This window comes from Ambystoma mexicanum, chromosome 3q (genome assembly GCF_040938575.1).
Source record: "Ambystoma mexicanum isolate Mex_15411 chromosome 3q, UKY_AmexF1_1, whole genome shotgun sequence".
NCBI classification, from domain to species: domain Eukaryota; kingdom Metazoa; phylum Chordata; class Amphibia; order Caudata; family Ambystomatidae; genus Ambystoma; species Ambystoma mexicanum.
Genome location: NC_090926.1, coordinates 286,261,338 through 286,276,650, shown reverse-complemented (window position 1 = coordinate 286,276,650; position 15,313 = coordinate 286,261,338). Strand labels below are relative to the sequence as shown.

At 45.0% G+C, this 15,313-nt stretch overlaps 1 protein-coding gene across 4 annotated transcripts in view; it reads left to right on the top strand.

The window, feature by feature from the left end:
* The window catches only part of DGKA (diacylglycerol kinase alpha), a 542,794-nt gene that overhangs the window by 315,224 nt on the left and 212,257 nt on the right, over window positions 1-15,313 (top strand). For 3 of the 4 annotated variants that reach the window (XM_069653799.1, XM_069653797.1, XM_069653798.1), the window contains exon 3: window positions 11,255-11,331. The exons of the other annotated variant lie outside the window; for it this stretch is intronic. In XM_069653799.1, coding sequence (XP_069509900.1) covers window positions 11,255-11,331 — 77 coding nt within the window. The remainder of the gene's footprint in view (window positions 1-11,254; window positions 11,332-15,313) is intronic. 4 annotated transcript variants of the gene reach the window in all.

Genomic DNA, 15,313 nt, shown 5'->3' with positions numbered 1-15,313 from the left:
GTTGCATGTCCATTCATATTGGAAGCGACCCTTTCCTATTCCAGGAAGTATCAATTTGGCTTAATCCAGCATTGACTGCCGAAAGGAAGGTTCTATTCTGGCCATCTTAGTTCCTGGGAGGAATCAGATATATAAAAGATTTGGTGATGGATGGGGAATGGATCCCTATGCTTTTGCGCAACTGTGTCGTAAGTTTGATTTGATTGAATGCACTTACGCCGAGTACAGGAAACTGAGGGGTATTATCGCTGCCAAGGGGGACACTGCCCATTTAGCATTGCAGAATACAACATGGTCTGCGCTGCAGCTTTGCAAACGGGCTCTGCACCCAGCCGCCACGATGTATGGAATTTTACGATCTTGCCACAAAGGTGATACAGAATTAGCCAACATCTGGGCTGTAGAGCTAGGTGAAACAATTAAGCAGGAGTGCTGGGTGAGATGATGTGGCAATGTTCGACTGGTCAGCATGGATTGGGGTCTAAGATCGTCACAGACTAAGCTTCTCTTAAGAACCTAATGGAGCCCAGAGCGTATGTTCAAGAAGCGTCTTCTGGAGACTGATCGATGTTGGAAATGCAAGCAAACAAGGGGCACTTGGAGTCATCTAATCTAGACTTGTCAAAAAACAAAGGACTTTTGGGAAGGGGCCTGAGAGAGACTGTGCTGGTCTTAAACTATAATATTGGAATGAATGCTTCAATTCCGGTGCTTGGTGATGTGTCCTCACTGGGTGGCATTCAACTCTGTAAAAAGGTCTGGCTACTCTGGGCGTGCATGTTTGCAAAAAAATGATTCTGAGGGCTTGGAAATCGCCTGCTTCCTTCTGTATTGATGACTGGGTGGAAGAGTTATTAACTATATCCACCTGTGAGAGGGCAATTTATAAGCAATCAGGAGACACTGACACATTTTTAGATATATGGGGATGTTTACTTGAAACTTATGGCTAATGTATTCTTATGGAATCTGGGTTATTTGTTGTGCGCTTACTATCGATGAACCCCTCCTTTTATTGTCTCCCCCCTTCTTTCTGTATCAATTGTTCACCATGATGTATGCACATTGAGATTACGATTTTATGTCTGTTCATTTGTATCATCACAATAACTATGCTTTTTTTAATGATGTTAAGTTCTATGATATTTACCATACAAAATAAAAACTTCTAATCCAGAGAGACATCCATATGGTAAACGACCAAGTGAAGGAAACTCACTCAGAGCTATTACATGTCAATCTGGCTCATCTAGAGAAACGCTGGAATTTTTCCTCGTCATGGGCTCCATCTTCCCTCGGGTGTCATCTTTACAGGTTCTCCACACAACACAAAGTGACCACTGTACGGTGGTACTTTCTTGCATAAAACCGCCTCAGATGAGAATGAACAAGCGAAATATGATTCCTTTGCAACATAACGTAACAGTGGAATCTGGGACAAATAGGCTCTGCATTAATCCTCAAATGGCTCCTTTAAATACAGAGAGATTGATATCCTGACAACAGATTTCATTTGAGGGGTTTAAATACAAACCCAGCCTGGCCATCTTTAGGGAGGAATCGAGCAGAGGCAGCAAACCCGTTTCAAGAAAAAGCATGTATTTGATACAGTTATGGCAAATCAAAAGCGTCTGCTGCAATGTAACCTCAGGAGGTTAAAATCTCACCCCGAGATCGCCATTGCCCAGCAGAGTAAAAATGAAAAGAGAAGTTTAGGAACTGGGCAATAGCTTATAGAACCACCCTCTATCAGAACGACGTGGAATGCCTGATGCAGGCCCTGAACATGAGAAATTCGAGGAACATCTGGCAACTGCTAAATGGTGAAGAGCCTGTTAACAGCTCGATTCAATGAAATCCTATCCATGAAACAGGATGGGTGGATTATTTTGAAAATCTCTTTGGCATGAAATCCGATGTGAAGAAAGAACCACACTCTGTTCACGCTGAGCCTTGGTCAATCAAATTTGACAGAGAAGAAATTAGAAACATCATAACCAGAGTAAGCAAATCCAGAGCACCTGGGCCAGATGGCATGTCAAATGCCTTGTTAAAGGATGCTCCTGAGTAGGGGTGTTGCTAGCTCTGGAAAAGATCCAGGGCTACACTAATGTCGGGATTTTTGGGACTCTGGGCTAGCTAGCCTTTCGGTTGTAGACCCTGAGACTCTATCCAGGGCTACAACCAAAAGACCCGGGGCTATAGCCCCCTAAACTCCCCTACCAACACCTCTGCTCCTGAGGCTTGGTCAGACTTCTATATGGTGCTATTCAAAAGGATTGCCCAATGTGGAAGAGTACCTGCTTCTTGGAAACGGGTGATTGTGGTCCCCATCTTTAAGAAGGGTAATAGGACCAATCCTTATCGGATGAACACCCTCCTGGACACGTTCTGTTGAAGCGATTGAAACATTGGATAACGAAGACAGAATCCTTTGATCCGAGGCAAACCGGCTTTGTTGAGAATGTTGGCTGCGGCCTGGACCTTTTACTTATCAGCCTCCTTAAAATGAAGACGTGCAAAGGCAAGAATAATCTTTATGTAGCCTGTATAGATATGTAATCCGCTTTTGAATGTATAGACAAAAATCGTCTATGGGCTGAAATAACACCAAGGGGCTGCCCTAAGGATTTAGTGATAGCATTTAAAGACCTTTACATCGGTACATCACTCCAGGTCAGGCTTGACCAAGGTGGAAACTTGATGAAGCAGATATTAACGCACGAGAGCTTGAAACAGGGCTGCCCTTTAGCCACTATACTCTACAACCTATTCATTGCAGACTTGAAAGAGATTTTGGATCCGCCAAGATCCTGCCCTCCGAAGATTAATGGAACATCGGCTGGTTGGCTCTTGTATGCTGACGACCTGGTTCTCCTGGATAAAACTCCTATTGGCCTTCATAGAAAACTGGATGCCCTACAGGAATATGCTGATCAGAATGGGCAGAAGATCAATACTGAAAAAACAGAAATTTTGACGATAGAAAGGCATAAAGTGAGGAAAAAAAGAATACCCTTTTGGAGTCTAGGTAAGAACCGAATAAGACCAGTCACATCAATAAAATATCTGGGTATCGTGGTGAGTGCTGGTGCTTGTGAAAAGTCATGGATAGCACATTTGAATCGGAAAATGAAACAGCTAACTGCCCAAGCCATGGTGATTGGGAGGAAATGTGGGAAATGTTCACTTCTCCCTGTACTTAACTTCTATAACCAGAAGGTCGTTCCAACTTTGACCTATGCGGGTGCAGTGGTCCTAGGCCTACCATGGGAAATTTGGGAGAAATTGGAGAGTAGATATTGGAAAAGGATCCTACGATTACCAAATGCGATTCCTATGGCAATCACTAGGCACAGACTGGGCCACTACTCACTATATGCAAGGATTGTTTGGAAAGCCCTGTCGACCTTTGGTAAACTTAACATCAAGTCATGCCTGCCACAATATTGGATCATAATGATCAAAGAAGACAACATGACCGACTGGCCATTAAACCAATGGAAAGGAATTCTGGCCAGTCTCGGCCTGACAGTTGATACTCTTTGCCGAAACCCTTTATTGGTCAAGAGAGCTTTGTGGACGGCGGATTGTTATTAAATGGAATCTAAAAGATCACCCTCCAGTATCCACACTTTGTCAAGAACACTAACTGGTGCACCCAACATTACACTTCAATACTTGAAAACATTTCCTAATGCAAGGTATGGAGATCTCTTCTTGAGATTCCGCCTGAATGTTCTCCATACTAAGGTAACATTGAATAGATATGGTGCAATGTCAAAAGATGATAGATGCCGTTTATGCAATGGAGAAGTGGAATCATTACAATATCTGATTCTTTTCTGCCCTGAGCTGAGAACCCAGAGAACACTTTTTCTGTATGAACGTGTGAAGAAAGCCCTTGGGATGGATGCAAATGCCTTGTGGGAGACTTTTTACGAGGGGGGGGGGGTGTAGCCTTGACGCGATCTCTGGTAAAGCTTCTGGAGTTCATTTTTTGGAAAAAACCCAGAGACAATGTGGTGCATTGAATTGGGCCACTATCACTTCTGGAATCGATTTGATTATATCTTCACATTGGCAAAACAATCCTGGGCTGCATGAGATGATATTCTTCTGGGGAGGGAGCTTACACTCGCTGAATGGTCTGATGAAGTGACCTTGCTTTTTGCCTTTCTTCTTTTTCTGCACTTTTCCCCTCTACTTTCTGCTGCTTTTTTCCCCCTTTTTATGACCTTCACATAAAGGAACGTAATGGATAGTAAAAGTTTGAAATAAACAAAATAAAAGAATTATCCTTATCCATCTGCACCATGGAATATACTGTGGCCTTGCTCCCATCGTCAACCTATCCATGGCAGGGATGATCGTCCCTGTCTGTCCCCTCGATGGCAACAATCTTAACCTGCTCACATATGGCAGTGCTTCTCCCTTCTCACTATACGTTCGTCATCAGGGACGCTCTGGATATGCTATGGGATCTGGCATCCTATCTTAAGGTTGTTCCAAAACCGACCACCTTACTTCTTTGTCTAACTGCAGGCTTCTTTCAGTGGCACACACGCTCCCACCGCCTGTCTCCAGAATGGACTCTCTTTCCTCGTCTGACATACCTTGTCCCCAACAAGTGTTACTATCCTCCCCTTCACCAAGTTCCCAGTTCAATCTGCATAAGGACAGTGCTCTATGTTCGTGACTGAACAGAATTTCTTCTTTACTTCATGATTGGCATGCTGGGGATTGATCCCGCCTCTCTCGACTTCCATACTTGCTGCCTTCTTTTAGTTCTTGATAGGCCTTATCGATCCTATCTGTGATGCTTCCTATATCAAACATTTCTTCTTCCAAAACTACTCTACATGCCCCTTTATCGGAAGGAACTCTTCTATTCTGTCTCATTGTATTTCTGGGCTTGGCCCTACTGGTTCCCTACAAATAAGGCTAATATCAAGATCCCTCTGTCTCCGTCTTTGCTCTAGTTCTTCATTTAACGCCCTTCGTTTTCTCGCCTCCCTTCTAATTCTGTCTTGCTCTTGCCTTCGTTCTTCCCTCCGTACTCCTGCCCTTCTTTCCTCTTCGTCCCTTTGTCTCTGTATTCTTTTGTCCCTTAATTTCTGCGCTTCCTCCTCTTCTCTCTTCCTTTCTTTTCTATCCCTGTCTTCTATCGCTCTCTGCCTATTATCATACTTTCTTTGCTCTTCTGCCCGCTTTTCTTTTTTTTCTTGCTCCACCTGATACATCTGTTCTCGCCGCTCCCTGTTCTTCCTTTTCTCCTCATCCTCTTTCAATCTCTTCTCCCGTTCTCTGTCCCTTTTATCTTCTCTTTGCCTCACTTCCTCAATGCTTTTCCCATCTAGCTTGCGTAATATCTGTCCACCCATCCATTCGTTCTGCACGAGCGCTACCTCATCAGCTTTATCCTTCTCTCCTTTCAATATCTTAATTTCCCTTTCCATCTCTGTCGATACATTCGAACACTCACTCTTTTCCTCTTTGTCGTGCATGATCTTACAGATCTCTTCTATTCTCTTATTCTCCTCTGGACTATCATCGCTGCTATAAGCGGGCGGTTCGTATATCGGATTACTATACCCCGTTGCCGGTTTCAACTCTTTTAAAGGATACAACCCCATTTCTTCCAAGCTATCGCCTTTTACTTCAGGTGAGGTAAGGGGGGCTGAGGGCTCAACACCTTCCACCTTCCGCTGACTAAGCATCCAATCCTCAGGTTTCAGATCCTCTCTCTCTTACTGGTACAATTTCCAGAGCTCTAGAATAGCTAGCCTTTTCTCTAATTTGTTCACCGTGTACGCAGCATGCAAGTATGTGGTTATGTGTTGCAATACCGCTTTTGACAGCAATCCCCCTTGTGGCCATGGCATGAACATCTTGTCCGCTGTGCCTTTTACCCATTCCGCACTATACTGTTTGAGCTTGGGCATGTGCTTCGACAGTGTCGTACATAAGTGTATAAGAGGAGTGTCTCCCATGATGACAAGTCTCAATTGACTGTCAATACTTACTAGACTTTATGAAGCAATCTGTATACTTTTGCGTAAATCACCACTTTTTTCCAACACCTTAAAACAGAAAATATAAGCGTGCACCAACAATCGTAGCTCAAGGGTCTTATTTATCAATTAGCTTATCTCTACCTCTGGATTGGTACCAACCTCTTAACTAGGTAGTTACTAAAGCTCCTCAACTTTTCTCAATGACTTCACAATTTCCATCACTCTTTTAATATTTCTACTCAATTAAGCAACACAGAAACTAGTCGACTTTATACTTCAATAAAAACATTGTGATCACCTTCTCTTTCTCTTGCCTTTTCTTATACCCTGTACAGGGTTTGCGATGTCACCTTACACAAAGCTGTTTGTGCATTATATTTTTATGCTCACCCCCCTTTGAGATTTGAGACGTCTCCTCTGAAACTCTCTTGAGTTTAGGACTCGAGGTGCTACTCTTCTTCACACAATATTTCCTGTTACTCAAAAATGATCACAATCACATCCCCTTAATTTGCCATTCCCCATAGTCTACTTACTATTCAATCGTTAATCGACTCGGCGCCTTTGGTATGGTCTACTCCTCCAGCCGACCACTTCGCCTTCCGTCCGCAGAGCGCCCGTGGAAATCAGGCAGGGATTTACTCAAAGGGGGACCTGCCCACCGTCTCGGTTCTTTTTGCAAGATTATTTCTATTCGGCTGCTCTCCACAGGAAACCCTGCGATCTTCCGGCTAGATGGTGTAGGATGCGTCCGAAACTCTAGAGACAAACTAGTTTGGATCTTTAAACCATCCGCAGTGCTACCACACAAGTCTAGAGCCCTTTGGATAGCATGCATGCAGTGGATGGGATGCAGAATAACTCTGACACCAAATAATCAAACCAACTCAGGAAGATGGCAACGTTTTTCTGTTTCATTATTGATTGTCTAAACAGGGAGTTACAATGGACATCAACAGACGTTCGCTCGATTCTCTCGTACATTTCATAAAAAAACAGTTACATAGTGAAAATTCATCATATGTGACATCATACTACATAGCTAATAAGAAAAACCTACGAAAAACCTACGAAGAATTGTGATAGGGTCAAGGAGAACATCTAAGTATACCTTCTATAAGGGGTGAGGTTGTGATTGGGTATCTACTGTCAGGTGGACAACTTATGCCTACCTCTACTGTAAGTCATCTTCAACACTATTAGAAACACAGTATATTATTGACTTTCAAACTATAAGGTCCTTCGTTATATGGCTCGCTACAATTTGTTGCCGCGCTCGTGCTATGTCTGGAACATTTGGTTCACTTAGCAGGACGTAAGCTCATACCTAGGTGCCAGAAGGTGGACTTGACTTTACTTCACTACCCAATTAGCCCAACGTCTCTCATCACCCATGCCTTCTGCCATGAAAATTGTCTTTGAACTTGGCCTTGCAATGTATTCTTGTCTGTGAGAATATAAGAGAGTGTGGGCACACACTATCACTTGTTCTAGAACTCCAAGCCCAACTCTATTCCCATCATTGGCTCACATGACAGGAGGCCACAATTTGGTACATTTTAGCAGTAATTAAATGTCTTAAATGAATAAAATTTGGCACGCTTGGTGTTCTTTCTTCGCACCTTAACAAGGGATGATTCAGCTTTTCACATTCACTGCCTTGAAAATAGATAACCGGCCTTGGCTTGGTTCAACTTTGATACCAGGCCAGACAGCTGCATTTAAAAAAACGCTGTGTACATAAGCTCACTATGTTGCCTCATCTGATCCCTAAGATATTAATAATAACGTGGGGGAGCACTTGAGGCAAAACAATACTAAAAGTACATAAGGAAAATGGGCTCAGTGATGTGATAGTTTTACATTTGAAGGTGGCAGGTTTGGTTGAGTTGATCAAATACACACACACTGGTTAGGGGTCAGGGAGTTGGGGTACGAGCAAGGGGGGCATGAGGGGACCTACTATTGTAGGAAAAAAAGGTCAATAAAAAAGAGTGGATCAAACATACCACCTTCAAATTTAAAATATTTAATCATGTAGAACCTAAGGAGAATAACTACCACTGTCGCTGGGTTTGCAGAGGGTAAAAGAGCACAAGCATGAGTCCTGTGTCAATAATCCCCTGATTGGGAGAGCTTGATGTCAGTAGGATAGCTCAGCGCATGCCTTGGAAGCAAGACGACGCAGAGCAACACAGGTTCGATCCCTGGGTCCGCGCTTAGAAACCCCTGGGTTTTAAGCGCCTTATAATATAACCAATTACAATTACAATGTCAGCACGTAGGTGGGGCAAAACCACCAGAGCAAATGAACTTAGTGTCAGGTTGTATGGTTAGTAAGGATTGTTTGTGTTTGAATGGGGCAGGGTAGATAAATCAATGAAAGGAATGTAAGCGAAATCTGGATGTCTTCTCCTATGAGGCTGGTCCTACTTTCTCTTCCCAGAAGAGCCTCCTCCAGCCTCAGTCCCTTTCTCTTTCTAAACCGGGTCAAGGGTGTTCTAACACGATTGTAAAACAGGCTGTCATTTTAGTGCCTCTGAATTCTTAGTAAAAGGTTATTTTAAAGTTTCTCTGGGTCTCCCTTCTTGTGACACCAAGTCTCTTAGTGAAGAAATCCGCTCCATGGATTGCAAGTCACTTGATTTCATGGTTGTGGCGTCACTGGGCCAGGCTGTCATCCACTGCTTTCTTTGTCTCTTGGCAAATCCCTGTCAGCATTGAAAGTCCACCAATTTTTCTTTTTGGTAACCACGTTGCCCAAACATCTCACCAGAAAAGGCATCAGCAATTGTCTTTCAGCGATTGGGCAGCTCAGTCTAGTCCACCCATAGGCTGTGCCAGCTGCACTGGGGCTACTCGCTGGGACTCAACAAATTTCTTAGCCCAAGGGTCCTGATACGATGTGCCCCCACTACACTCGTAGCGGCCTCCTCACTACCCAGACTTCTGCTTGTACATAAGAGACCGCTCTCTAAGTCTTCTTTCTTGACCTTAAGTCTAGCAAACTCTTGCTAAAGCTCCTCAATGCCCCGTCACATGCTCGTTCGTCCACTCACCTCATTACCACACCCAGTATTTATGGTGCATTAATTTCCCTCTCTGTTTTCGTCCCTCCTCTTCTGGTCTTGCCCAGACTTCTCCTCCTCTCCAGCCTTTACTGTCTCCATGTCTTCTGTTGGTCTCAGGACCTCCTTTAGCTCCTCTGGTCCTCTATTCAGCATCTCAGACTCGGTCTCGGGAGGATAGCTCAGGCGCAACGTGCTCGCCTTGGAAGCAAGACAACACGGAGCAACACAGGTTTGATGCCCGGGTCTGCTCTTAGAAACCTCTGGGTATTAAGCGCATTATAAATAACCTATCATATCATATCTCCTCCTCTGCAGTTCTCTTCACCACCTTTTGCTTAGATCTTACTCTCTCCACCACCTCCTCTTCCTCTGCTGTCACAACCTCCTTCTTAAATCTTATTCTCTCAACCAGCCCCTCTACTCTGCCTGTCATCTCCTCTCTTCCTCCAGGTTCTTCTTTCTCCAGCTGCCTCCAAACTCACAGTGTCTCCCACACCCCTGCTTCCTAATGCCCAGTTTAGCAACGTTCCTCTTCCAAGTCCAATACTCGATGTCTGCAATTGGATTTAGTTCAGTATTTGGGGCTCGATTAAAAAAAGAGCCCTGGGGAATCGATCCTCGCACATAGTGTTACTTGGGATGACCTGCTGTACTTTCTATCCTTCAGAGGCTGAGGTTGCTAAAGGCAACAAGTGACAAGTCCCTCCTCCCTGATATGGTTGTTATGGGCTCACCAGGGGTTCTTCCCCACACCACTCCATAGCCCTGAATCACAGAGCAAGTTGTGGCACTTGGCCCCTGTGGTCACCCCCATAAATCTCCCAGGGGACAGGCAGGGGACATTGTGAAATTGACCAGAGCCTGTAACACACTTAGGCCAGTAGGGTTGCCCTGCGCTGGGGGAAACAATTGCTGTAGCCTGACAAAGACCCGGATGGGGGTGGGTCTGCCCAATGTGACCCCTAAAGCAAGAGGGGATGCTACAAGGGCTTGCCTTGGTAACACATCAAAAGAGGCCCTTGGGCAAGAGGGGACATGCCAGAAGGGTTTTCCACAGTAGGAGTGCACCCCAAAGCTACAAAGACCCAGGGGATTGTGCCTCGCTGGGATCATCTGCCAAGACATGTATAAAGTCCCGGGGCACTTAAAACCACCGAATGTGAGTGAATTGAACAACTCTTTCCGTGGTGCAGTCACCCCAGAACTGCATGAATTGGAGTAGGGACTGGACTTTGGCACAAAGGACATTAGGTCCTTTTAGCTCAGAATCCATTTTCTCTGGCTGTGACTTGCTCCTCCATCCTAAAACGGATTTTAGGGAATTCCCCCTTTGAATGTCAGTTAGCATCCTTCAGAACCCGCAAGCCTCCCCTAGCACCCGGGCACCAGGACTGAAGGAAGCCACTGGCCAGGGGCACGGGGATATCCAGAAGGATAGCGTTAAAGGGGAAATCCGCTGAGGAAACTCCTCAAAAGACCCAGTGCCATCCTGTTGTTCACTTGCATCCCCTGTCCTTCCATAGCGGGAGGGCTACCTGGTTCTGCTCACTGCGCCAAGATGTGTGGTTTGTGTTAAATTAAACAAAGCTGTACTTAGTATTTCTGTGTCTGGAGTCCCTTGTTCCTTGTCCCCGTGGCAATGTGAAATAAAACCTTCCCTTCCTCTGCGTGTGCTGGATCTGTTTTGTTTGTGAGTTTGCTCGTCCTACACTACCTGTACCTGCTCTTTTGCTTTGCTGTGTTGTTCTTGTGTCCCTATTCTGTGTGTGAGCAGCACTTCCACTGCTGTTGCCGGTGTGCTGCCTTTGCTGTGCAGAATTCGTGTGGGATGGAAGCTTGCACTTTGGCCACTTGTTGATTCTGGTCCCTTTTTGGGGAAGCTTGCTGCTGGCCACCCTGTACCTTTCGCGCGCATGTGTGTGTCTGTGTCTAGTTAAACTGCTTTTTTTGTGTGACTTTTCTGTATGTGTGGGAGGCAATTTTGCAGCAGCTGTTGCACATGTCCTGGCATATATAGTTTGATTCGGTGTGCTGTTACTATAGTACCGCTTGATATTATAATGTCCCTACTCACTCTGGCTGTCCTCCCTCCCCCGCCTTCTGCGGCTTGGGGGTAATCCTCTGGATTCAGACTCATTTTCTTTTCCTGTCCTCTTCTTTTTGCAGACAGCACCAAGAAAGTGCAGGATGTCCTGAGCGAGTTCCAGCCCGGAGGGTCCCTGGCCTCTCACCTGCAAGGAGAGGTGAGCAATCTCTAACCCGCTCTCCCTTCTATTCCAGTGCTTCCAGCCTGTGCTCAGCAGCAGAGTGTGAAGAGGGCATCTTTCACTCCAGAGTGGGTGGAGCTGGTGTGGCAGCGGATGGAAAGCCTTCTCATGCCAGCAATCTCGGTACCAAGAAAGCTGAGTCCTGTATAGGTTCTCTAAAGGCTCGGACTGGCCTATAGGGCAATAGGGCAATGCCCGAACCAAAAACGCAAAGTGCTAGAGGAGGGCAGTTTTTTGTGGTCAAAGCGGTCCGCTTGTTTGCCTCATGTGGCCCAGTTTGATCAGTTACTTCCCCATGTGGCTAGTAGTTATGACCATTGTTATTGAATGAATATTCTTAAAAATGCACAATTTGCAACACATTTTATCAAAAACCTCCCCGTTGGGTACTACTCAAACAGTCTGTCATAAAAGGAATGAAATGCCATTTGCAACTGTGGGCCACTTTTTCATTGGTGCCCGAGACAATTTTATGCCCCAATCCGATCCTTTTCGGTACTTATAAGCTGCTTTTCTTAAGGCGACCCGTTGCACGTTGCACGAGTAATTTATTTTCAAGAAAGAAAAAGTAGACTATCAGGCGCCAACCCCAGAAGGGAAAAGTGAGGCAGACTGATATGTCAAACTAAAGAGGTTTGATATATTACTTTGACCTCATTCTGTTTGATTGGTACATGGCCCCTCCCGCCAATCACCGCTAATAAGCAGTGGTCGAAGTGTACGAAAAGAAGTAATGGAACTATGTTCCCTGCTGTTCTGCCCCAGCTCCCCATAAACCCCATCGGCATGCCCCCTCTGACGCGCAATCAAATCCTCCAAACAAATGCTCCTGCTCTTTAAGGGAATGTTCACTGCACTGCACTGAGGTGCAGGCTTCAACTTCTTCTTACACTTTTATTTTAAAACAAAACCATTCCGGAACGGATTCTTTTGAAAACAAAAGAATGGGAGCAGTAAAACTGAGTAAAAAAAAGTAGAGGAGCACCGCTCCCAACTGCTGCCGCCGCCTTCGACCACTGCTAATAAGTGATGGATGGAAAAGCTCAAAATGAATCATAAACATTGGCCACTCCCCTGAGCTGCCCACCACCTCATTGTTTTTCGTTGTGCTATGCCATAACAGAATAGGAACACATTTCGAAAATCTGTTTTGGTCCTACCCCAAAAAGGCAGTCCAATCCAAACTTCTAGGCCACACCCCTATGCATAGAGCTCAAGCAACACGAGGCAACTAATAGAAGGTTGCCCAGAACAAAGTTATGATTCATTCAAAGCTTTTTCATGATGCAATGTCATGATATGTAATAACATTTTATGTCCTGTCACGATGTCATGGCATAACATAACATTCCCAGGAAACCTCCAGTTTGACATTCCAAGGAAGCTCACATTTTGATTTTCCCCATATGCTTGGTATTCCCAAAAAGCTCCCAGTTTGGCATTCCAGTAAGTTCCCAGTATGAAACTCTGAGTAAGCTTGGTATTCCCAGCAAACCCCCAGTTTGACGTTCCCAGTAAGCTCCAAGTTTGACTTTTAGAGTAAGCCTTGCATTTCAAGTAACTCCCAGTTTGATATTCCTAATAAGTTCCCAGTTTGACATTCCAGTAAGCTACTAGTATGAATCTCTTAGTAAGCGTGGTATTCCCAGCAATCCCCCAGTTAGGCGTTCCCAGTAAGCTCCCAGTTTGACTTTTAGAGTAAGCTTTGCATTTCAAGTAACTCCCAGTTTGATATTCCTAATATGTTCCCAGTTTGACAGTCCTACTAAACTCCCAGCTTTCACAAAGGAGGAATAATCCCCAGTATCATATAATTCAAACTGCCGTGAAGAACCCCTACTTGCGCAACTGAAAATAGATCAAATATACTGCTACAACCCCATAGAGCAGTAAAGCATCCAGGGGCCGAAATCAAATCCAAGAAAAGCCAGGCAAACCACAAAACACAATCCAGAAAGGCAGGCCACAGACTGGATATCCAGGGGTTGTTACCAGAACCAGAAAAAAGTCAAGCAGAGATCCAAGATGCAAAGTCCAAAAACAGAAGCCAGGGAATCCAGAAAGCAGGAAGAGCAGAATTAACCAAAGGAACGCCACTCACAGGGAAAATCCATTGAGGGGTGGCAAGCTCCTGCCGTGCCAAACCTTTACTTCCGCATTCCCCTGTTCAGCAGCTGCCTGGGCATTAGATTGGCTGTGTGTCTGTAGGTGTGATGACGTCACGGCCGCACTGAACGCTGAGACGCATAGTTTCTGGTGCGGCCACGACCACTGAGGCACCATCGGCTCAAGGCAGAAGGAGGAAGACTGCAGCAACTGGTGTGCCACACTGTGACTGCACCAGAGGAACAAGGCAAGTCTGGTTTGCGGCCACGGGAACCTGAGGACGGCACCTCATCCACAGGAACATGGATAGAGGCTCAACCCTGCGGTGATTAAAAAGGAAGGCATTACATTTTTAATTTAATAAATATGATGCATGTAACTCCAGACCCAGTGTTCTAGCATGGCCTTGTTCAAATCATGTGCAACTAATAGACAGTGCATATGGGTTGGATGGGACTACGCAGGAGCATTGCAATAGAACATTATTACATGTAAAGTATTCACATGCACCACATGAGCTCTGGGGTTGGTGAATGTCTGCCTTAGGATTTCACCTGCTAGTGCTCTTTTGTATTTTGTATAACCTTGAGGAGCTTTAAGCTGATGAGCTGTTCAAAGGTATATGGCATTGGATTCTTGGGGGATTTTCCAATGCGTCTGTGTGCTCTCGCCACTTCAATGGTCTGTCATGAGTGGATATGATAGGCAGTTTATAATATATATAATCGTCATTATAGAAGCTTTCACAGGCTATATAGTCGTATGCTTAGAATTTGCATTCAAACGGGCTGGCAGCATAGCAGCTCTGGGCTGAAGAGATGCGGCCTGAACCTTTGAAGCTAAACAGTATTCAAGGTGGAATATTAGAAAAGGAACTTGAGGTTGGTCACCCTGAGTTACCTGGGGTCAACCAGACGTGGACTCCCTGCTCACTGTGCTCAGAGAGGCACATCTTCACCTCACTGATGAGGCCCAACAAGGCTGAAGCACGTGTCTGGGGTTGCTGTTGGTACTCTTGTTCAGAGAGGAATTGCCATAGCATTTTGGTGCTGGACTGCCCATGTGGGCGGGACAAAGACTGATATGCAAATGGGAATTTCCCATCTGTGAAAGGTACAGTGAGCAAAAAGCATGTGCTGCAAACTCTCATCTCAGAACAGGTTATCATGCCATGTTCTTTCTGGGGAGGAGCGCCTGCTACCTTTTTTTGAAAGCTGGAATATTAGGAACAAGTTCGAATAGTGAGATGGTGATGACGATTTTATTTTGTGGTTCTGGACACCCCCATGACCGCTGTCTTTTTTGTCTTTCTGGGGAACCTCCCATAATCACAGTTCCTTCTTTTTACATTTTTGGATACGGTAACGTCGTCCACAAAATCTCAGCTGCAAAATAATGACATGCTCTCATCCTGTATCCCTGCTACCCACATGTGCCTTCCTTGTGGCTTCCAAACCCATGCTTTGGTATATGTGCCCACTCGTGATGGTGAATCTGAGTCCTGTGTCTATGGTGGGGTATGCAAACCTTTTTCATATGGCCGCTGATCTGTGTCCTGCATTCATGCCACAGCTCGGATACGTTCCTTGCGACAACCATTGCCAAAATGTTTGAGAATAGTTGCAGCCTTAAAGCAACTGATGGTGAGTCCTTTATTTATTATCTTTGTAGTTCATCTGATCTTAATAGGCCGCAAAAACGGATCCACTGTTATTGAGGCTGTCCAATGATCAAGATAATAGATCAAAAGGATGGAATCTGTGATATTGTGCCAAATGGCAAATCGTTTTATTGTTTCTTCATTGTAAAGGATTTGTGTACAATTTCAATACCTCTACACGTGTTTCCCCAC